Genomic DNA, 23,668 nt, shown 5'->3' with positions numbered 1-23,668 from the left:
TAAAATGTAGAGAGAGCGTCATAATTAATTGTTTTTTTTTTTTGGTTTATGTTTAAATTGAATTTTTATAGGATTTGCTAAACTTTGCTGAACTTCAGTCTTTTTTTATCTATGTCATTATGGTTTGACTAAACCTTTCCTCTCTGTCTGTCTCAGATTCTTGAAAGCTCTCAGACACTTTTGAGTGTTTTGAAGAAGGAAACAGGAAATCTGACCAAAGCCACTGAACCAAGAAGCATCACTGATCATTGAATAATGCAGAATGTCCCATCTATCTATCTATCTTCTCCCATCTATCTATGACTATATTCTAATAATGATTTCATCTTTACCAGCATCACTTCTTGTAATCACCACACAACTCCTATTGGGAAGTTCTGTATGTAATGTTAAGGTTTGTAATGTTTTGATATGTATTAGTGTTTAATAAAATCCTTTTATTTAAATGCAATGTTTTAATAAAGAGTTGTGATTTTTTTTTTTTTTTTGAATTTCTGTGTGTAAATATTATCCCCAAGATAAATTGTGAACACCTCATAGCTTTCAAATGTTTATTGAACATTTCCTTGTTTGACATTTTTTTCCCCTCATCAAAACCAAATTGTACATTTAATATACTCTTGATGAAGAAACAGAAAGGATGAGGAAACGTTTTGACATACAGTACATTAACCATCAGAGCAATGAGCAGCTTGACTAGAGTTACAGGAACTAATGAAGCACTTGAAGTGGCGTTACATTTTGTAAGACACAAAAAGCAATAGTTCCCAACCCTCTGAATGTCTAATATACATCCCTCCAGATAATTTAATGTTTGCAAAGAATATCTGGAGGATCTGCTGTAGACTGGGAAGTTAAGCCGAGTGCTAGAGTGATATACTGAACTACAATGTACAGTAAGACTTGGCTGAGTTCTAACACTTGGTGAAATTCAACATTCTCTTAAACAAAAATTGCCCTTAATTATGTGATATATTATTAAACAAACACAGGTTCAAAGGCTTTGTTCAGACAGGCAGAAAAAAAGTGTTCCCCCCACACAAATATATTACCGTTCAAATAAGACTCAAAAAACAAACTGTCAGCAAGATATTCTTATTCTTTTGCAAGATGTCTCTCATGCTCTCCAATGCTGCATTTGATAAAAAATACAGCAAAAACAGTAATATTTGGAAATATTGCAACTTTTTCTACTTATTCCTATGATGGTAAAACAAAATTTTCAGCAGACGTTAGTCCAGTCTTAAGGGTTACATAATCCTCCAGAAAGTTTTAAATAATATATGTTTCTTGAATATTCCCAGAGGAATAGAAAGTTCAAAATACTTTTTTTTTTTTTGTTGTTGTTTTTTTGTTTTTTAGAAACACAGGGGAAGTCTTTACTGTCATTTTTGAATTTATATATTTTTTTTGTTTTGGTGTGGAAATGTATTACATTCCAAACCAAAAAACAGGTTACACTTTATTTTAAGGTGACCTGGTTACAGTGTAATTATACATTTAAGTACTGAGTAATATTTATTAACTACATGAACTAACCATATATATATGGTTAAGGTTAGGATTAGGGTTTGTCTTAGGGTTACTTGCATGTAATTCTGCATAATGTATTGTTATTATAATAGTAAGTACATATAACGTGTAACAAGCACACCTTACAATAAAGGGTTACCAAAAAACATCTTACTGACCCCAAACATTTGAATGGCAGTGTATGTTTAGTTATTTGTCTGGGGGGAGGGGGGCAACATTTAAAGTAAGATTTGTATTAAAAGAAAAATCAAAACCTGACACCACTGGTTATATCTGTGGCAACTGATGTAAATATACCAGATACAGACTACACTGTTTGAACTTGATCCAAATTCATTACTTTCAGAATAAGAACAATCAGCTCCTGACATCCACAAGCAGATGTCAATGGTTAAGTTTATGGCAACTGATGTAGATATAACAGGTATTGACTACACTGTTTGAACAAACGGATCCAACTTCTTCACCTTAACAACACATAACCGCACAGATAGTTGGTCCTACAGACTGAATAAAAAGACAAAACAGAATTGTGTACAGCGTGAACAAAGCCAGTGTATTTAAAGAAAATGGGCAGAAAATGTTGATCAGCAGTTTTGAGCTGATAAACTGGTGCTTTAAGTCAATGTTATGCTTTATGGACACATATACATTTTTATTAAATAATTTATAATATGAAAGTAATTCCTAAAAGCCATAATTCCAACCAAGAGCTGTGTATGGTGCAAAATAAAGCAAAAACAAAACAGTGCAAATTAATAAGATGTAAGCTGTTTTAACAACACTCATGTAACTTTGTGCATGATGTCCACTATAGTGAGTGTATATTGTTTTATATATATATATATATATATATATATATATATATATATATATATATATATATATATATATATATATATATATAAACTATCCCAAAGCACATCGGTGCCACTGTTTGCCCTGTGACTAAAAATATGGAAAAGCTTTAAAATATGCATGAAATAAATTATGAAAACTTCAACCTGGAGTGCACAAACTATACATCAATACTGGTCGGAGAGGCTGTGGAGATACGTGAGCAGATACACCAAAGCCATTTAACAGATCTGACATACTCAAGTCAGTTGGCATTGTGTGTACGTAGTCTTCATGTTTCGCACACACACACACACACACACACACACACATGGCCCATACATACAGCATGCTCACTCACAAAATAATGTTTCCTTCATAACTAAAACTGACCGCTCCCCATTCGTACTACAAGAATGTCCAGTCCAAAACACATAATTACATAAACTTACGCATGGTTATTGACAAACTGCTTAAACTGACATACTAAAATAAATGTAGGTCAATGCTACTGCAATTTCGCATTACATAAATCTCTGTCAAGAACACTTCCAGGTCATATTTCACTCCAAAAGCAAAGGAATAAATAAATAAATATAATGTTTTATATTTGTGTTAGAGGGCGAATAATTAGGCATAACCCAAAAATAATCCACATAAATTATCATTACCATCAAGTGAAAATGTATTTAATTATAAAATAAAAACTGTATTTCAATTATGTACTGCAGTATTTTGTGTGTGTGTGTGTGTGTGTGGGTACAAAAATTAGATAAACACTAGATTATGATAATAATGCGGGAAAAACTCACTTGCATTATAAAAATTAGAAACGTAGGAAGGAAACATGTTAAAATGTCATGACAAAAAAGTCACAATGGTGGTGTATGCAAAATGTATTTTCTTGTTTTTATTTTGGGGTGAAATACAACCTGGGCATGTCTTCACAGCATTCATGTTTTCATGTGTGACCAAAATGATGATTAAAATGTTGAGTGATTAATAAATTCTATCACCATGAAAAAGCAAAGTAAAAATGAATGAGCTTACCAGCTCACCAATTAAGAGCTGCGTTATAAAACCCATCTAGAATCACTAAGTCAACACTAACATACCGTTAGTATTTCGGCTGTATAGTAAATATCAGTCTGTGCATCAAAAAGGACTACCGTGAACGAAACACAGGCATACAAATGAACCTAAAGTGAAGGACTTGTATAGTTTGGGAGTCATGTCAATACAGACCTACACATGCACATACAAAAACGTCACAAAGAACAAGGATTGTGGCACTCTTTTACCAGTCATACATAAACAAGTCACTCATTTCATTTTTTGTTGCTTCGCCCTCTTCTTGTCCTCTTCTTGGAGTCCCGTTACACCCACTCAAGTTTCCTTCTCTATTTTAAGGACAGTCTTTCATCTTTCTCTCTTTTAGAAATTTGGTCACTTTCATGAGGTGAGGATTACAGACAAAGAGCAATTATGTGATGGAAGAGTGAAATTCAAGAGTGGAATGGCTATTTGAGCCGTTTTCCATGTTAACAGACTCCATCACAATCACAACTGGTGGCAACAGGAGGTCACGTCCGGATGTGAGTGATACATCTGCCCGGTGGACCAGCAATGGGCACAGACCTGCTGTTGTTGAAGATGATGATGGCGCACACACGTGGAATACAGAATGTTAGTTTATAGCTGGTTGCTACTGGTTCCATTGTTCTGAACAGTGTTTCTTTGCATCCAGGCTGGTGCTTGCAGGCAGGCAACGGTTGGTCCCGTATTTTCCAGACATCTGGAAGGTTTAGAAGTAGAGCGCTGGTTCACTGCTGAAGTCTGACAGAGAGGAGCTATCAGCAGGTGTCAGCTGGTGAAACAAACAAAAAAGCATGTGTGCAACTTGCCTTCACAGTAATCAATACCTCAAACCATCGGGCTTGTTTAAGAGATGTGCTAATATCTTTGGTTAATAATGTTAGTTTGGGTCAAAAATAACTGGCAATAACACGAATGTTATAACAACAACAACTATATATTTTTTCTATTTTAATATATATATATAAATGTACTTTATTGTTGTGATGGTAAAGCTACATTTCCAGGAGTCATTACATCAGTCTTCAGTGTCACACGATCCTTCAGAAATCATTCTAATATGTTAATTTTACACTCAAGGATTTTTCTTATTATCACAGCTAATATTTGCTTAATATGCTCAATATTTTTGCGGAAACTGACACTTTCAGAATTCTTTGATAAAACATCAGCATTTGTGTGAAACAGACATTTTTTAAAACATAAATGTCTTTACTGTCACATTTTAATAATGTAATGCATCCTTGCTGGATAAAAGTAATTTCTTTTTAAAAAAAAAAAATTATCTTCTTGACACCAAACATTTGAGTGGTAGTGTTTTTCTAGTTTGCAGTTGTGCTTAAATGTTTGTATGGTTATCTCTTTAAGAGTGACTCCTGTAATTCTTTAGACACAGAGAACAACAATAATAACTGATGGGACACTCAATGACAGTGTCGTTCCCATACAGGCCACAGAGAATTTGACGAGGGGTTTAATTTAACTTGGGACAAAATCAAACACCCATAACACTCTAGCAACTAGCAAGCAATTCCACAGAGATCCCATAATGCCCTCATTTTTACATGGACGGGAACCAATATCATGTTCTTCTCGTTTTACACCACACTTGTGTCCATATTCGTTTTTCTTACCATAACCTCCTCTGTACTCTGTGAAGTATCTTCCCCTCGGTGAGCAGACTCATCAAGCTTGTGTTCCTGCCAGGCGTTAAACTCCACTGAGTGTTTGGGTGTGTAACTGGAAAGATCTGAGGATGAGAAGAAAGGCATTAATGTCAATCCAGACCGAAGAACTACTCCATTTAAAAATACTGTAGATGACTGAATTATTAGGAAAATAATATATTAAAATAGAATATTAATAATAAAACATTCTATTGTATTCTACATTTTATAATACATTTATACTGTAAATTATATATAATTACAATTATATACATTTTAATATTATAACTTATCTCTAATATACATTTTCCCTTCCCTTCATTTATATCAATTTTAACATAAAAAAGTGTATGTCCATGTTATTTGTCAACTACCTAAATGCAATAAATGCAACACCTCATGATTGACCAGCAGGTGTCAACAATGTTCAAATCTAGACCCATACAACTGTAGTGGAACCCAGAGAGATCATTCCAACAAATCAACATAGAAGAAATAGACCCCAACTTTCATACTAATAATCATTGGACTTCTAAGAGTTGCATCCCTAAACATAGGACAAAAAGTGCATTTATTTAGGTTGTAAAAATAGTGTATGAATTGGATCCATTTCCTGTTCACCTCATCTGTGGCTTCTGTGCCTTCCTCTCATTTGATCCATTTCCTGTCATTCTTCTCGTCTTACTCACCCGTGGTGTTGTTGGAGTCCGTGTGTGAGCTGGTGTAGCTGGCGCGAGGAATGCTTATCCTCCCTGCAATGAGCCCTCCATCATCTTCTCCTTCTTTTTCTCCTCCTTCCTCCTCGTCCTCTCCACTGTCCCACGCACTGCTCTCGGATGGGTATTCATAAGTGCTCTGCAGGCTGGACTCGTTGAAGGATATTTTCAGCTGTGGTGGAATCAGAGGACTGTTTGTTAGGTTTCACAGCAATTATAAATAAACCTGCAAATGCTCTGCAGATTTCCACAGAGTCGGAGCAGATAGTGGAGGAAGTGTCCAGCATACACGTGAACTCTTTCGAAACTATTTAAATGTACATCATGATGTTGTTTAAAAGAAGCCGACAGCAGTGATCTAGGCAAACTTTGCACCTTTGAAGAAGATAAGATAGTAAGATAGTTTTGATTTGTTTAACATTTTAACATATTTAACATCACTACATATTATAATAATTCCACTATGTTATTATTTTAAATGAAAATGAATCTTAATTGTGGTAAATAGTAATAACGGAGTATGAGGCGTGTCCAAACTTGTTTATGGCACTATGGCAGAACAGCTGGTCCTGACCGAAACTAACTTTTGTTAAGCAAAACTATTACCAGGCCTGTGCACTTGGATCTATGGTAACAAATGGAGACATTTTTTGACTATTCACATAATGCAAATGAAATGGAAATGGGGAGACAAAAATTAAGCATTAACAGACAACAAAGTTGCTTTATTTTTTTTCCTCGCTCCTTACCATGGTTTATATAAGCTTTACTGTTTTTGATGATGTCTGATAATCTAAGTCAGTTGTGGTCATAAATGCTGACACACAAATCAATGCTGGGAAACTCGAATGAACTAAAAGTAGACTTACAGAAGTAGTGTGACGGTGGTAATCCATCACGATACTTTCAAATATAACATGGCACTGAATGATCACCATACTAACTTTTAATTAATAATCTGATATAATGCACTTCCTTTGTTCATACGTTTTTACATAGTACAAGTATTTAAAATAATAACTACATGTAATTACATCTGTAAGTACATAGTTGTTAAAGACACCAGATGTTTTTCTATAAAGCTCCTTGTTTCTGCCCTTTTTTTTTCAAAACAGAAATGTGAAAACAAACAGAAACAATTATTATTTAGGGGGAAAACAATGTTTGATTGATTAATAAATAAATAAATAAACAAATAAACATACATACACACACATATATATATATATATATATATATATGCTTTAGCATTTTAATTAAATTACATATATATAATATATATTAATGACATTATTAATATTAATTGTATTAATAATATAATTAGTTGCCTCATTTGAAAGCAGCCCACGGCCCTTCTTGAGGACACCTAGTGGCTCCCGGCCCCCTGGCATACCCACTGTCACAAGCACTTGAGGGTAGTTTACAAAAACGATTACCTTGAAACCAACAAGAACAGCCTAGCTTCACATAGAAACATACTAAAAACCCAGAGGACTCCAAAGCAACACCTTAACAATATGTTAATCTTATTAAGGACGTATCAAACAAATAAACAGGTTACTGAATGAATAAATACTGATTCAAACTCAATGTGAACGGCCACTGGAGGATATTATACCTTAGTATGTGTGTGTGTGTGTGTGTGTGTGTGTGTGTGTGTATGTGTGTGTGTGTGTGTCAACGCTGTCCTAAATCTACTCTAATCTCAATCACATGTCCTTACTCAACAACATATACGCACACTTAATTTACGAAGGCTTTGAACGTGGCTCTACAAGGCACACCCAGGAAAACAACTGGACAAAGGGCACATGTAATGGGGTGATGTTTATTTGATGTAATAAACATTATATTATATACCATCTAATTGTAAACCATAATGTGCTTTTGAAAGTAACTGACCCACATACCCAAGTGTTGTATGTTTAACAATAATAAATGTAATCATGAATTTTGCCTCTCAGTTTCCTTCGTTTCTTTTAATAAGCTTTCCTGATCTATTTTCAAATACTCTACCATTCAAGTTATTTATTCAAAAATTACAGTTAAGACTTTTAAATAATAATAAAAAACTATTCCTTTTTAAATGTTTTTCCATCAATAAATAAAAATGTATAAATGTATATAAATAATTAAATGTCTCCGCAGCAGAGTTGTTTTTAAATCAGCGTATTAGGATGATTTCTGAAGCATTGTGTTACACTGAAGTCTGCGGTAATGATGCTGAAAAATCAGATTTGCCTTCACATGAAAAAATAGATTATAAAATATATTAAAATAATAATTTTAAATGTTAAAATATTACTGTTTTTACCCTATTTTTTGTATCTGCAGCAGCTTTGCAGGACTTGACTAAAAGTGTTTTGTACATTCCATTTGTTAATAAAATTACTTTGAAAACATTCTGAAGCTTGAGACACTTTTACTTTCAAATTGTATTCTAATATGTAATTACAGTTGAATGCAGTAAACAGGGCTGCCATTGACTTTTAAGCTTCATTCTATCCATTACTCTTTCAGAGGTGTTGTACAATCTTTAATTTATTTTATTGACATAGCGTCACAAAATTTATTGTGGTTACATACAATACACAATGTATTCAAATGTATCTCTTTGTAACTCATGGCATTATTTGTTCATGTAATAATGTTCATTGCACATTTAAAGTTTTGCCAAACCCTACAGGCAAATGCAAATTTGTTCCAGCTCTAAAGTTGACACTGAGTATCTATGCACTGCAGTTATCAGAAAAAACAACTAGTTCAGGATTTTTCCATAATACTCATACCCATAATACAAGGGCCATTGGTCTACTGGAAAAGTACTCTCCACCCAAAGTTAATATCTCTGGCTGACTGAATCAGGTTTTCTTACAGACTTGCCTGTATTTGTCCAAGTTGCCCATGATAACAACATCTTTTAAGTTTCCTCAAATAGGCTGAATCTGAAGTGCTATCAATCAGTCATAACTTCACAAACTTGTTACCACATATCAAAATCTTTAAGTTATCTGTGATTTTAGATTGAAGATTGTTCAGGGGTTAGATCACTTTCAGTTGGTCCCCATTGACTTCCATAGTATGACAAAAAAAAAACACTATGCAAGTCAAAGGGGACCAGCAACTCGTGGTGAACTATCCCTTTAAGACAGAGAACTAAATTTCATCGATTTCTGAAGAAAATGTGAGTAGTGGTTGGCCTTGCAAAACTCCCTGCAACAATCTTCTGCCTCTGTGTTAAATCAGAAAATTGAAAGTAATGGCACATCTGTTCAAATAGCTGCAAATCTGAGGTATAATGCATATTATTATGCACATTAAGTTAAATAAGCAAATGTAATACTTTGAGTAAATCCCTAAAGTAATAGTAATAGCAAAACTAAAATAGGAAAAATTTTCTCTCAAGGCATTTTCTGATTGTCTTCTTTGCAAAGGACACTATGCTGCCTCAGAATTGGTATAAGCAAAGGTATCTTAGAAAATGTCTAGCTTTTGAAACTTGTTTTGTCTGAAGTATATATTTTGTCATAAATGCAATGGGCAGCTCACTATAGGTTTTGGAACAGCAATTGCATCGCATTTACATAAATATTACAATTTAGCACTAGTTAGCGTTAAACTACACTTTTGACCATAGCCATTTTCCCACTCAACTACTGTAGTTTCTTGGTACTGTACCCACTGCTTTCTAAGGCACAATTTGCCCAAACTCTGCATAAGTCACTGGCAGTATCAAGCAAAGTTTCCAGTGTGGAGTTATTTGGTCATTCTTGGCTCAAGCTCACATATTTCCTGACTATTCATCCAGCGTTAGACATTTAAGCACAGCATGAAATGCTGGCAGTTTCAACCATTTCCCATCACAAATCACCACACAAGCACAGAGATTTTGTAGTAATGATAAACTGTAATAATAGTCATAATAGCAGCTCATTTCATCCTTAATGCTCGGATTATCACAGAGGTCTGTACATATAAATATGGATGAGTACTTAAATAATTTATATAATAACTAGAGATATATACTTTCAGAAATTTCCATAATCAATTGCAATTAAATCAATCAATGAATAACATTTTTGATGCAAAATTCATTATTATTATTATTACTATTATTATTATTATTATTATTATTATTATTAACAATAATAGTTTAATATTTAATCATATGCAGATCAGTTATTCCCTGTAAAATTGAATAAACAAGTTTATGTCTTTAGTGTAATGCTTCTTGTTAATCATTTTAAAAACAGCCAAAAAGGGAGAGACAGACTTGGGGGTCTCTCCCTGAATTACAACCTTTGGTTGGCAGCAGACTGTAAACACAGAAGCTGTTTGTCTGCGTGTTTGTGTGTGGAGAGAAGATTGTTGCAGCCTCTCAGTGAAGTGTAAAGCAGACTGAGCAGATGCCTGATTAAAGCTAATCTCCTGCCAGAGTGTTTAATATTAGAAATCCCTCAGCACAGTAGAGATGGTAAGACCTACAAAACATAAACACACACACATGGTTTCACAAGCGTGTGATATGGGTGAACCAGCATGACAAATGTGTGTATTATCATATGATATAAAGGATTATAATATTTCAGTCATGTATAAAGCATTTCATTTGCACTATAGAGTATGAGGAACTCTGCTTGCAAGACATCCAATGCACACATACAGCAGGAAGTAGTGGTTGAGCTAAGGTTTTATAAATATGATGACAATAATGCAATGTACACAAAACATGTTTCACAATATTTACTAAATTTTGAGTAACTACTTTTTTGGAGGTAACATTAAAGTGAAAAATATGAAATCAAATTGGCTCATGTCTAAATAAAAATATAGATATATAATTTATATCTTTTTATTATGTCTACAGGTTATTTTTTTCAGTTTCATTTTCAGTACAAGTTGAATAAATAAAATATGAACTAAACTTAATGAAAATGAGAAATGTTGCTTTGGCAACTAGATGCAGTAAAATAAGTTTGGGTTTTATTTCTTTCTTTCTTTCTTTTTTGTTAAAAATTGTTTTATTTGAAGTAACATTTTTTATGGTTTTAGTTTTAGTTAACTACAATAAACCTGATAGAAATGGCGCATGGTGTAGCAGCAGGTAATGTGAGGGAGTGCATAAGAAATGCTGTATTCACAGCACCAAAGGATAATAAAACAACATGTCTTCATCCATGGAATTGCTTAAAATCTGTATCAAACTGAACACCACCTCTCAAGAACAACAGCACTGTTGTAAAGATGCATATCTGTGCTCTAACCAAAATAACTGAAAGCGAAATGCTGCACGAACCACTGAAATTTGCCCATGGTTGAGCTACACATTATAACAACAACAAAAAAATATATTAAGCATCCAACAAAATGGTTGTGTCTACAGTTTGCACACTACCTAGGTTATATACTTGCCAGTCAACAAACTATAAATTGGGACATGCTAACTGTAATTTCACATACTATGCAAATAGTAAGTGTGCTGTTGTGGTCACAGCTGGTTAAGACAAATAGTTGAAAAATTGAAGATATTTTAATAATTTATCTTCATGAGAATATGGATATTTTTTCTTACAAAAACGCACTGATTCGCTACAGGAGGCCTTTGTTCACCCCCCGGAGCCGTGTGATACATTTCTTTTATGGATGGGCACTTTTTATTACAATTATTTTGGACTGATGCACTGCAACACCCGCTGAGCGGCATTAAACAGCTAGAAAGATCAAAGACAATTTTTACATAACTCCGACTGGATTCGTTTGAAAGAAGAAAGTCATATACAACTAGGATGACTTGAAGGGGTGTAATTTATGGTCTAGTTTTCAGTTTTGGGTGAACTAACCCTTTAATGACAGACAGGAGGAGGTTTATTTCAGCTGCTGTCTCTTTAAGACCTCATGCTTGGATCTATCACACATAATTTAGTTTCTCAACTGTTTCACTTAATTGACCGTTTACGTGAATACTTGAATACGTGAATATTAATATGAGCATTTTTACAATTTTGTATGTATTTAGCCACTTACACAAGGCACAACACAACTTCATTCTGTTATCTCGCTCTCTTAGATGCGGGCTCTATGTGAGCGCTTCAAAAGATTTATGTTTTGAATACGAATATCCTTTTTAACTTTTTAAACTTTAAAATTATTACAGCTTCCAAAAAAAAATAATTTATATTTCACAATATTAGCTACTGTTTTTTCTGTAATAAAATAAAAACATTAAAACATAAAAAATTTTACTGATTCCAAACTTTTGAACGGTATTCAATATTTCCAGGTTATGATTAAATTAGAAATTTGACCCCACTGTGCACGCTAAATTAAAATTTAATATTAAACTACAGAAATAGGTGCACAAGGCATTAATTCTGCTGAATCCCAATGATTTTCCCTCACAATCAGAATATAAAATGTGGAAAAAGTGTGCTGATTCCATGTGAGCCAGATTTGAGGCATGCTCTCATTTATGGAAAGGCTTGAAATATTAATCAGGTCTAGCATTAGCACACATGAACAACACTGTTGTTATGGTGTTTAACGCAGCCTGATATGGGCGGTTTGATAAATCATTGGCAAGTACAGGGCAAAGGGAGGGAAGGAAGTGTTTTGGAAACAAAAAGGCACAGATATCTAATTTGGGATTTCTAATGATAGGATAGAAAGACTGTGGTCACTGTTGCTCAGCGACAGGAACCACTGCTATTTTTAAAGGAGAGAGCAGAGGAGGAACTATAGCAAGAGCAATGCATGCAAAGGGCGAGAAGACAAGTGTGCTATACACTGAGAGGTAAAGCTGCTTAGAAAGACAAAGAAGACTCCTATCAACAGGCTTATCACAGAAAACCAGGGCAGGAAATCATAAACACACTCATATCATTCTATCTGTGATGATCTACAATGGTCAGCTGGTATTTTTGTGCAGCTTGAGCTTAAGGTCAGGGTTTATTTGAATAAGCTTTGCATTGACTATTTCAAGTCTGACTCAAACAACAAATTATCATATGTGCAAACATCCATGCAAGTCAACACGGGCACAGGTATTTGACACAAATTTGTTTGTCTTTCAATTTATGTAATTTAAAAGAATATTCCAGGTTAAAATTAATTCAAGGAATAGGTTACCCATAAACCAAGACGGCATCAAGACTGGAATTATAATTAAAGCTAATGTAAATTTAGGCATCACAACATTACAATTTATGAAAAAAATTATATTTATTTGAGATTAGGATTCAATTTAGATTTATGTGTTATAATTATTTTGTTGTTGTTGTGTTATAAATTGATTATTTTTTTATTTTTGAAGAAATGACTAATGTTTTTAAAGATCAAGCGTTAGATGACAGCAAATGTCATCTAAATGTGCAAACGGGAAATAATGTGCACACTAAAAGTTAAAATATTATGAAATATTCTTATAATTCAAAGTAACTGTTTTCTATTTGAATCCGCTTTAAAATGTAATTTATTCTGGTGATGGCAAAGTCAAATTTTCAGCAGCCATTACTTTAATCTTCAATGTGACATGAATCTTTATAAATCATTCTAATATGCTGATCAATAAATACTTCTGATTATTTTTATTAGTGTTGAAACAGTTGTGCTGCTTAATATTTTTGTGGAAACCTGCAGTTACTTCCTGTATTTTAAATCTTTTGTGACATTATAAATGTATTTATACTGTCACTTGTTTATCAGTTTAGTGTGTCCTTGCTGATTAAAACTATTAATGTATATTAAAATAACATTTTCCTGACACCAAACTTTTGATTGTAGTGTACTGTACATACCCACTTATCATAGTTTTTCATAATTTTTGAAGCTTGAACATTTTGGTCCTCGTTCACTGCTACTGCATAGAAAAAAAGCGACACAATACAATATTCAAAGTGTGTTCCAGAGAAAAACGAACAGCATATGGGTTTAGACCAACATAGGGTTGAGTATATAATGACACCATTTTCAATTTTGGCTTAATTGTTTCTTTAAGAATTTCATTAACTTGAAAAGCAACATTGACACATTTTTTTAACACTCTCACATCCACACAGACTACAACTTTCTCTCTCTCTCTGTCTGTCTCTCTCAAATTCTCTCTGCTCCTCTCTCTGTCCCTCACATACACACCGGTAGCGACTCTTGAATTAAACATGACAGTGACAGTGGCGCTTTGCAGTCTGAATTCTAATTACATCGACTCTATTGTAGATACTGCAGACATGTGATACACATGATACACACTCTCACATATAGTACACAGAAGTGGTCCATATTGGATTACACAGTGGCGTCAAGACTGTAGGATACATCTTTAAATGATCTGAAGTTCATCACAAAATGGCACATACTAATGGCAAAGTAAAAAGCACACAGCTGCGGAAGAGCCAATGTCTGCAAGGATAACTTCCTGGAGGACACCAGTAAGGTTAAGAGAGGGGAGACGGGGAGACGGGGGGAGGGGGAGGAAAGGAGGAAGTGAGGATGAGAAGAGAGAGAGAGAGAGAGAGAGAGAGAGAGAGGTGTGGTGTGGTGCATGATGGAGAAGGCATTCTGACTGGTCAATAATTAAACATAGTGGACTTTCACACTCGTAACAGGACGTTTAGGGGAAGAGGAGGGTTGTGTGTTTGTAAGACACACATCATAAAAATAAGACAAATTTTACAGACAGAAATATTTCTTGCAAACTGAATGAATGTACAATGAGAGGTGTGAATAAGAATAAAGGCTGACCAAACAAGAAGTTCTTATGTGTCCATATGACAAATAGGAGTGCTTTATTTATCCAAAGAATTAAAATTCCATAAGTATTATAAATTGTAACTGTACAAATATAATTACATTCTTGGGGGGTTGCCACACATGACATTTAACAATCGAAACTAACCTTTCCTTCACATAAGAATGTCATTTTCTGACATTTTAATATTGTCATTGACAAACACTAATAACGGGTGCTCTTAATGACATCATTTCCTGTTCTTTAAGTACATTATTCCGAATACTTGATAAGGATCCTTTTCAAGAATTACTTTGAAGAAGGAGCCATTTTCTACGTGATATGAGGCCAGGAATGATAACCAATCATCTATATAATGACTGGATTGCTAATTGAGTTCTAAACTGCCATCAGAAGTGTTCAAGTGGCCATCTTACTATTCCCTACCGGCAGAGAGCATCAATGACTGACAGAAAAAACATTATTTTAATTGTTTAAATATTAAACATGAACATATATCTGGTAATAGTATCTGAAATGTATTTGAATATACAATGAATAATACAATACAAGCCTCTGTATTGAAATTCAAAGCCTATCATGCATCATCTTGGAAATAAAGCTTCATCTCTTTAAATCCATACCGTTTGTAAGTTATGTGTTTATTTTAATGTCCTATTTTAGCAACTCAGACTCTCCTAGCAAATTATGTGGCATTATAGCATTTCAGTTTGCTTAGTTAAATTATGTTTATTTATTTATTTAATTATTTATCTAACCAATGTTAAAATCATTACTTGCTTCAAAGTTAATGCTGTTAATGAAATCATGGTTGAAACATTTGCAGTTAGTCCACTGAATGAATAAAAACACTATAACAAAATTACATAAACAGTGAATAACGGTACAAGGCGAATTAAGTTATAAGTGTCTACCAAGCATAAATCTTTATTCAGATTTCGTGAGCACTCTGATGTTTATCATATTCATCTGATGTATGCTACTGTAATGAATTTGAAAGTAACTTTTTAATAAGCAGGGGAAATTCCCGACAAATAATCGTTTACATGCTAAGGTCGCTTGTGTTGTAAGAATTTACAGAGATACTTGAGATATAAATCACTGACCCATTAGCTGATGTTTTCTCATTAAAACCATACAATTTCCTATTAATTCAACAGAATGCATTGAAATACCAATATGCCGCACAGTGGTTTCACTTTAAAACGTCATGAGCATTCCAGTTCTCTATTATAGATCAGTTATGGTAACCCATTCTCTGAATTTGTGCTCTGCATTTAACTAGTACTGTACACACACACAAACATACACACACACCCGGAGGCAGGGGGGTTCGGTGCCTTGCAGAAGGGCACATAAGTCACTGGTATTGAAGGTGGAAGGTGGACATTCACTCCCCCCACCTACTGTACAATTTCTGCGATTACTGAGACTCGAACCCACAACCTTTGGGTTACCAGTCTGACTCTTAAACCATTAGGCCATGACTGCCAGGAGAGTCAAAATTAGGTGAGCAGCATGCTGATATTGTTTGTATTACATACAAAAATAATCGAATAATCTTACTAGCAAAAACAAACCAGTTTAAAAAAAAAAGATTAAACTGCTCAGTATGAAATACTTCTGCAATGTCTTTTTGAACTTTTTGGTGAAATGGGGGACAGAAACTTTCAGATTTCATAAAAAATATCGTAATTTCTCTTTCAAAGATGGATAAAAATCTTTTTATCCAAGGTGCTTAAAAGGTTCTTCTCAGCGATGCCATAAAACCATTTTTGGCTCAACAACGAACCATTCAGTCAAATGTTCTTTAGCGAACCATCTCTCTTCCCTTTTTATGATCTGAAGAACATTCTTTTGCCAACAAACTAAGAACCTTTTGTGAAACACAAAACCACTCTCAACTGCCTCAAAGACAAACAGAGACTCACTAATGGATAACCAACACATAGGCACACCAGCATAACAAGCCCCTGCACACTTTCTAAAGCTGGGCCAATCCTTCTTCATGGGCTTCAAGAATGAGCATATGACCCCTTTAATAATATTAATAATATTAACTTTTTGTGTTAAAAATTAGCATTTTTATCTTCAGATCAAAGATCCACTTACAAATGTTATCTGTATGCTGAGTGGATCCTTGTATACTCTACTAATGCAATCTTTGATGTACAGAGCAGTATTCAAATTAGACACTATCAGACAAATTGCTATTTTATAATTTCCAGTCAAGTATCAACACATTTTAAGGCTATTATCTCCTATTCTATGTCACATTCTTCTAAGCCATAATTACAGAGTAAATGTGGCATCAGATTCAGCAAATATCTCATGATCTTTCCCATGAAATCAGACCTTACTGAGCTTACACACACATACTTCTGCTGCCAAAGTCATCTGAGCTTTCAGTCTGAAACTCAATCAGCTCATTTTAATTATATTTAGCATTACATGTTTACCATGGTTCAGCACAGACTTGGATCTATAGATAGGTTCTTGAACTAATTCACTCTCATTGCTCTACTCACAAAAGAGATGTAACTCAAGGCACAGGCAAATCTAATGTTCATAACATCATGACTGTTCTACATAACAGAAGGATTCACTCAAGCCCTGGAGCATAATGAGCTGACCCTGGACAGACAATATGCTAAGAGCATTGGTAGGTTTTTAGCACAAACCCCTCAACCACAGCTCACTTAAGATAAAGGACCCAGTCAGGCTTCTCAGGCTGATTTAGACCATAAACCTGAATAGCTATATTTGTAAGAAATGTATCATTCTAGGGAAATTATTTTGGGGAGAGAGTTTCTTTTTATTCTGAAACTATTAATAAGCAGCAAATAAGAAAAACTAATAACAATAAGTAATAATAGTGAGAACTGGTCCCCAAACTAAAGTGTGGCCATGTTTTCTAATGGCGAATCATTCTTTCAGGGCTCTTTTAGCGATTTGGGAAAAACTTGACAAATTTGGGTTTTTCCACGTGTGTATATTCTCAAACACAAAGCCCTGGCCTCAAGAATATAAAGAGCTTTTGGAGTAAATAGGCCATAAAGATACACTTCTCAATGCTGCTGAAATAAAGACTGTGGACCAACAGAAACCAACACAGAGAGAGAAAGAAACCAAGATGCGCATTAACACAGTGAGCAAATAAAAAAAAAAAAAAAAAACCTTGGCCTTGATGTTGCCATATTTGCTGCTTCCCTGTCTAAGCTCCAGACCAGAAAGGGCTTCAGTGTAACCTCTAAAACCCAACAAAGCAAAGGTGTGGCATGAGCCAATCCCAAGCGTAACAATCACCTACATACAACAGAGAGTGAGGACAAAAGCAGAACATAACCTAACCCAAATTGGGCTTAACCCACACAGAAGAGACAACAAAACTGTTACATAAGGTCAAAAATGGAGTGCACAGCTTTCTGTCAATGATAAACTGATAAGATTCCACTATAGATTCAAATGTACACAAAAAGACTTACGCATTTCTACATTGTGAAAATGAGGGCCCACAAAAGCATATTCAATTGAGGTTATTTAAGAAAATGTGAGTGATGCGTACCTTACTGTAGGTTTTTAAGGCGCATTTACACCAAGCACAATAACTACAACAAAACTAAATTAGCATCCACACCCACCGATGAAAACGTTCTGTCTCTGCACACTGCATTTACGTCATCTGCAACTTTAAATGCTCAAGCTCTTTAAAGTCATGTGGGTTGTGACTGTCCAATGCTTTTGTCATTAATCATCTGATAATAATTAATCATGATTACTAATAGCTATGGTTTGGACTTCCCTGTTGTCATAAGTTAGAATGCTTATTAACACTTTATAGTTACAGTTAATGTTATAACATTAACTATAAATGGCCCTTAAGGGTGATGTCCACTACACAATAAAGAGACATGTTTTAAAAAGGTTTAAGACACAGGATGCATGCTTAATTTCAACAGAAAGGAAAGTTTTACTACTTTTAAGATGACATAGTGTATTAAAAACAACAAGGGTGCAAAACTTTAGCATCACAAATCATCATAGAACAAAATAAACAAAAACCTACATGGATTATGCATAATGACTTAAAACAATAACAGAAAAGCCAGGCGTTTTCTTGCCATTTGTTATTAAAGTACAAAAGTGCTGCTTTAGCAGTAGAAGTGATGCTTATCAGAGAGTTTATTGTGCAGGCAGTCCAACACAATTAGCTGTCAGCTGTCTAAAAACCTTGCAGAGAAGTAGTGTCTCTAAATTCCTCCCTATTATCAATAGAGCTAAATAAATTAAAGCTAACATAAAAATTTGAAGAAAAAACTAAACATGTAAAACTCTAATCGACCAAGTTGAACATTTGGAACCATCCCAACTTTTAACACGATATGAATCTAAACCTTGTTTGATATTAATTAGTTTGTTTGCAAGTACTACCATGCAGAGGAAGTGAAACGGATCATTGCTGCTTGTTTGGTTTCCTGTCTTGAGATCAATTTTGACTGTGAATAGAAGCTTGTTATGTAGCAGGTCAAACAAATCTCAAGTAAGGCCATGCAAGTTACAAATACTGATAAATATCCACTCTATAAAATACAAATTTCATGTTTCATGAAATGGCCAAAAAAGGCTTAAAATGTATCGTTTTAGCAAAATAGTTATTCAAACATTTTTTTAAAGGGAAGATTAAACCAGTTTTCTACGTTTTGCCATTTCACATTCCCTTCAGGATTCACAGACAAGAGACCTAAAATACCTTTATTAGACCTCAGTAACTCTGATACTTGACTCCGAACAGATCACATGACTCATTTTCCTACGTAAATCACCTGGCCTCCTCTGTCAAGTTCTTTACTGCTGTTTACATTTGGTTATACATTTAAGTTGCTATTTGAGCACATTGTTGAGCACTGGTTATGTCTATAACAGGGCACAAACTACATAGCCTCAAACAGCATTTTCTATATTATTTGCATATAGCATTTTCTATATTCATTTCTGTAGTTTTGTACTTCAAGTTGCCCTGCAAAATTTAAGTTGTTGTTTTGTTTTTAGTGGATGTATTAAGTCATTTCTTCTTCAAGTTCACACAGGTGTCTTAGCACAGTAAGCACATTTTGCTCATTTAAAATAAATGTCACTTGTTTTGCTATTCTGTTATCTGATGTAACAGGCTGCAAATTTTTTGGTGTGGCTATCCAAATGGGTTTCACTGTATCCACCTGATTTATTTGTAACTTGAAAATGTGTTATGCTGCATGATGTTGCAAATTGGTATTTATTGTTATAATTGATAATATCATAACCATAAACACTGGTTTGTAGCTCATATAGTTTTACTGTTTAATCATCTTTGTTATTCTTCTAGTTATTAATACATTTCTTCTGTTTTTGCTAAATAAGTTGGATAGCGCAGAAAGTTAAAGCTTGTTTGATCTGATGAGATGCATGGTTTTATGAGATGTCTTTGGAAAATCTAAACAACGGTGTTGAGACATCTTGAATGATGCAGTGGTTATGAATACAGTGAACTTTTGAACAGGTCATAAACACCCAGCCACTATCTGAAAAATATCTAGAAAGCCTTTTTCATGCATTTGGACAAATTTGGAACATACAAGCAAACCTACTGTATACACACAAACTGTATTAATATTTTTTAATTCATTAAGAACATCAACATTGATTTAATAAAGACACTTGCCAAGAAAAGGAAAAGGTTAATTCTTCTTAAAAGGATAGTTAACCCAAAATTGAAAGTTCTGCCATTATTTACTCACCCTCATGTGGTGCCACAACCCACATAACTTTGTTTCTCCAGTAGAGCGCAAAATGGGATATTAGGCAGAATGAAAATGAAACGTAACTGGGAGTGCCTAATATTGCACTTAGTGATCCACAAAAGGAAGAAATAGATAAAGGTTTTGAATGACATCAGGATGAGTAAATGATGGCAATGTTTGTTTTTGGGTAAACTATACCAACTGAGCCACTTCATACAGACATTATATTTCTTTGATACATGTCTAGTAAGTAATACGGAAACAAAGATCATTGTAAGTGTCATTAGATATTATGCTAAATATGATATTATATTACCTTTTTTCCTGTTGAGCCAGTCTTCGAAAGGCAGGATCGCCCAAGAGAGAGGTAGCCCCCAATGACCTCTATCTCCTCTGCAGCAGGGTAACGCTTTTTAATCAGGGTTCCCAGGTGGACATAAGGGGCTTGTGGTGTGCTCTGAGATTCACTGACAACTTCTGGGGTCTCAGCAGGGTCAGACTGGGCCTCGGGCCTCCGTTTCGGAACGACTGTAAACGTATTTCCTTTGCGCCTCTGCACTGCAGGGCTCACAACAGGCGGCGTGGGCTCCACGACTATGTCATCAATGTTTGTGATAGGCAGCTTATCATCCGGAGATGGGACTGATTTGACGGGTGAGCCAATTGAAGGTGGAGAAGCTGGGGCTGGGGAGGTGGGTGTGGTAGGTGGGGTATGTTGCGGAGACACTGTTTTGGCTTCTATGGTCAGCTTTTCTGTAAGCTTTGGTGTGGAGGGTATGGGAGCAGCAGGCGAGGGGGTTGGCACTGTGGGCTCTGAAGATGCCACTCCCACCAGGGGTCGTGAGGATGGAGGGGAAAGCACAGGGCTGGATGGGGCGGTGCTGCCAGGTGACGAAATGGCTGCTCGACTCTTGGGAATGACGGTGAAGGAATTGCGAGACTGGAGTCGCAAGTTGGCGAGTGCACGGGCCTGTAGATCACCGGCCGGAAGAAGAGAAAGATCCGGGTGAGGGGACGGACGGATCTCAAAACTGGGCGATAAAGGGGGTGATGTGGGGCTAGGAGTACAGTCGGCACGGGCATGGTGGCTCTCTGGAGAGCATGGCACCTTGGCTTTAGAGGCCCCATCTATGCTGTCCCAGTCCCGTTCTCTAACAGGCTTGGACGGAGACCTCTCAGTGTCCTCCCTGGGATACACAGTGACACTTCGTCCCCCACTCCCCTCGAAACGTCTCCATGCAGAAGATGCTAACTGAGGGGATCCAGAAACGGGTGTACTACTCCCTGAGCCACTAGGAGAGGTGTGATGATTGCTCATGGAAGACTTGACATTTTGGAAGACCTTACTGTGTGAGGAACCGGCTTGCGGAGATTCTGGGCATTTTGGCACCGCATCTGGCTTGGGTCTAGGGCTTGGCCTGATAGGACTGGAATCCAAGTCCAGGAGGTTTTCCGTGCTGCGTGACTTGGGCTGCAGCTTGCCATAATTCCTGTCAAATTTCTGTAGCATGCGACTCACCCTGCCTTGCCCCTCCAGCGGGGAGGAAGCCGGTCGTCCCAGCGTGCTGAGGTTCTCCTCGCTTTTACTAAGTGCAGTATCGTAAATGACCACTTCCTTCGCGCGTATCTCAGTAACTGGACTACCTCTTCGGTCCAACAGGTCATTGAGAGAGCTATATCCGCTCACCGTGCCGTTCTGCTGCAGTTTCGATGCATGTTTCAAACCACATCCTTCCGAGAAGTACTCCGGGTCGGATTCAATGATGATGATATTGTCAGCGCGTATAGTCCGTATACCGGGGACGTTGCCGTATAACTCGAGGATGTGCTGAACAGGTCGCGCGGCGTTCTCTTGGCTCTGACGCTTCTTGCGTTCTTTTTCCAGTTTAATGAATGGGTTTTCCTGCAGCGGACCCAAGCTCTCTTGCAATACCAGGCTCTCCTCCGTGCGGCTCGGGTCCGCGGATAGCCAGTGCTCTTTTGTTTTCACCGGTGACAGATCCGGGCTTTTGGTCGCGCGCTTGGCAGCGGTAATGGTGTAGTTCGTGCTAGATTGTGCGCCGGTGATATCATCCTTGCTTTTGCTGCCAGTTACCTCGCCGTTATGTCGAGATGCGACGGACTCGGCACCTGCTCCGCCGCCCTTCGCCTTTCTCCGCTCAAGGATCTCGCGTTTCCAGGCCGGCATCCTCGGGCTCTCCTGCCCCGGCTCTTGGCGAAGAACGCGAAGATCCCCGCCCGACATTATGGGAGAAACGGGTTTAATAGAGATAGGTGTGAAACCAAAAAAATCTCTCGCCGTACCTGCAGCGCCTCTTCTTACTCGTACTCCTGCATCATTGCAGCCTCAACAATGTATCCTGCATGATGATGATGTGCCTGTCTCCCGACACGACCCCGCCCTCGGAAAGTGACGTCAGGTCTTCGTCTCAGGGTTGACACCTCATTTGGTCATTTTGACTTGAGGCACAGCATTTGTTTTAACATATGTCCCACCCCCTACTTTCTACTATTGTGAAAACTAAAGCGAGCCCTGTCAGTCAAACACAGCGAGTCCCGCCCATCTCAGGACATTAACCCTTTCATTATTTAGAGTTTGGTGGCCCCTGGTTTATGTTATGAATTGGCAAAAATGTGAGCTGTTTGGATCAAGATCACAGCAAGCAAAATAAATAAATAAATGCATTCTGAAACAATTAATCTGAAACAAATTAAATGAAGATAAATATAACAAAAATAAATAAACATACATGGGTAGCCTATGTGAAAATACATATGACTATAATAGCCCTACAGTGTTTCGAATGCAGCAAAAACAAAGGTGAGTGAAAGGATCAAAAATGGTGTGTTTGATCAAATAAACTGAATAAAAAGTAGAATAACGCCATGTGATGGTGTGGTACCACTACTGTCCTCGTCACTCTCATAATCCAGTTTTAATCAGATTAATTAAAGGGCACAGAAATAAAGATTATAGCAAGACATCATAAGTACAGAGCGTCAAGTTATTTATAGACTTTGTTTATCCAAATACATGGCTGTAGCCTATTATGCACCTGGGCATTCTGTGCATTCAGATAAGCTCATAATCGGGGATGGACGGCAGGAAACAAATGTTCCTTTAAGATATGGGTGTACGACCTTTAGTACTGCTGTTGGCATTTACAGCCACAATGGGTTGCATGTCAACTTAGACATATTAATATTTTTAAAATGTCTAAACGTGATCAAGGAAATTATTTTATGCTATTATAAACCAAGTGCAAAGTCCAGAAATAAAGCGTATTATTAACAGTTAAA

General features: G+C 36.1%; 1 protein-coding gene across 1 annotated transcript; it reads right to left on the bottom strand.

The window, feature by feature from the left end:
* Window positions 1-537: 537 nt before the first annotated feature.
* On the bottom strand, window positions 538-22,802 carry tprn (taperin). Its single transcript, XM_052591427.1, has 4 exons — window positions 20,685-22,802; window positions 5,822-6,020; window positions 5,100-5,215; window positions 538-4,237 (listed from the first exon to the last, which is right to left on the bottom strand). Exons 1-4 carry the CDS (start codon window positions 22,611-22,613, stop codon window positions 4,175-4,177), a joined length of 2,307 nt encoding a protein of 768 aa, XP_052447387.1. The 5' UTR covers window positions 22,614-22,802; the 3' UTR covers window positions 538-4,174.
* Window positions 22,803-23,668: the final 866 nt, after the last annotated feature.

This window comes from Carassius gibelio, chromosome A5 (genome assembly GCF_023724105.1).
Source record: "Carassius gibelio isolate Cgi1373 ecotype wild population from Czech Republic chromosome A5, carGib1.2-hapl.c, whole genome shotgun sequence".
NCBI classification, from domain to species: Eukaryota; Metazoa; Chordata; class Actinopteri; order Cypriniformes; family Cyprinidae; genus Carassius; species Carassius gibelio.
This window is presented reverse-complemented; position numbering and strand designations above follow the sequence as displayed.

What these genes read in the sequence shown, in the direction of transcription:
- tprn (XM_052591427.1), bottom strand. Translation starts at nt 22,613, where the DNA reads ATGTCGGGCGGGGATCTTCGCGTTCTTCGCCAAGAGCCGGGGCAGGAG. An exon ending in CTGGCTCAACAGGAAAAAAG is followed by an intron (nt 6,021 to 20,684) that starts GTAATATAATAT and finishes ATTCCACCACAG; the next exon opens with CTGAAAATATCCTTCAACGA. An exon ending in AGAGTACAGAGGAGGTTATG is followed by an intron (nt 4,238 to 5,099) that starts GTAAGAAAAACG and finishes TTGTTTCACCAG; the next exon opens with CTGACACCTGCTGATAGCTC.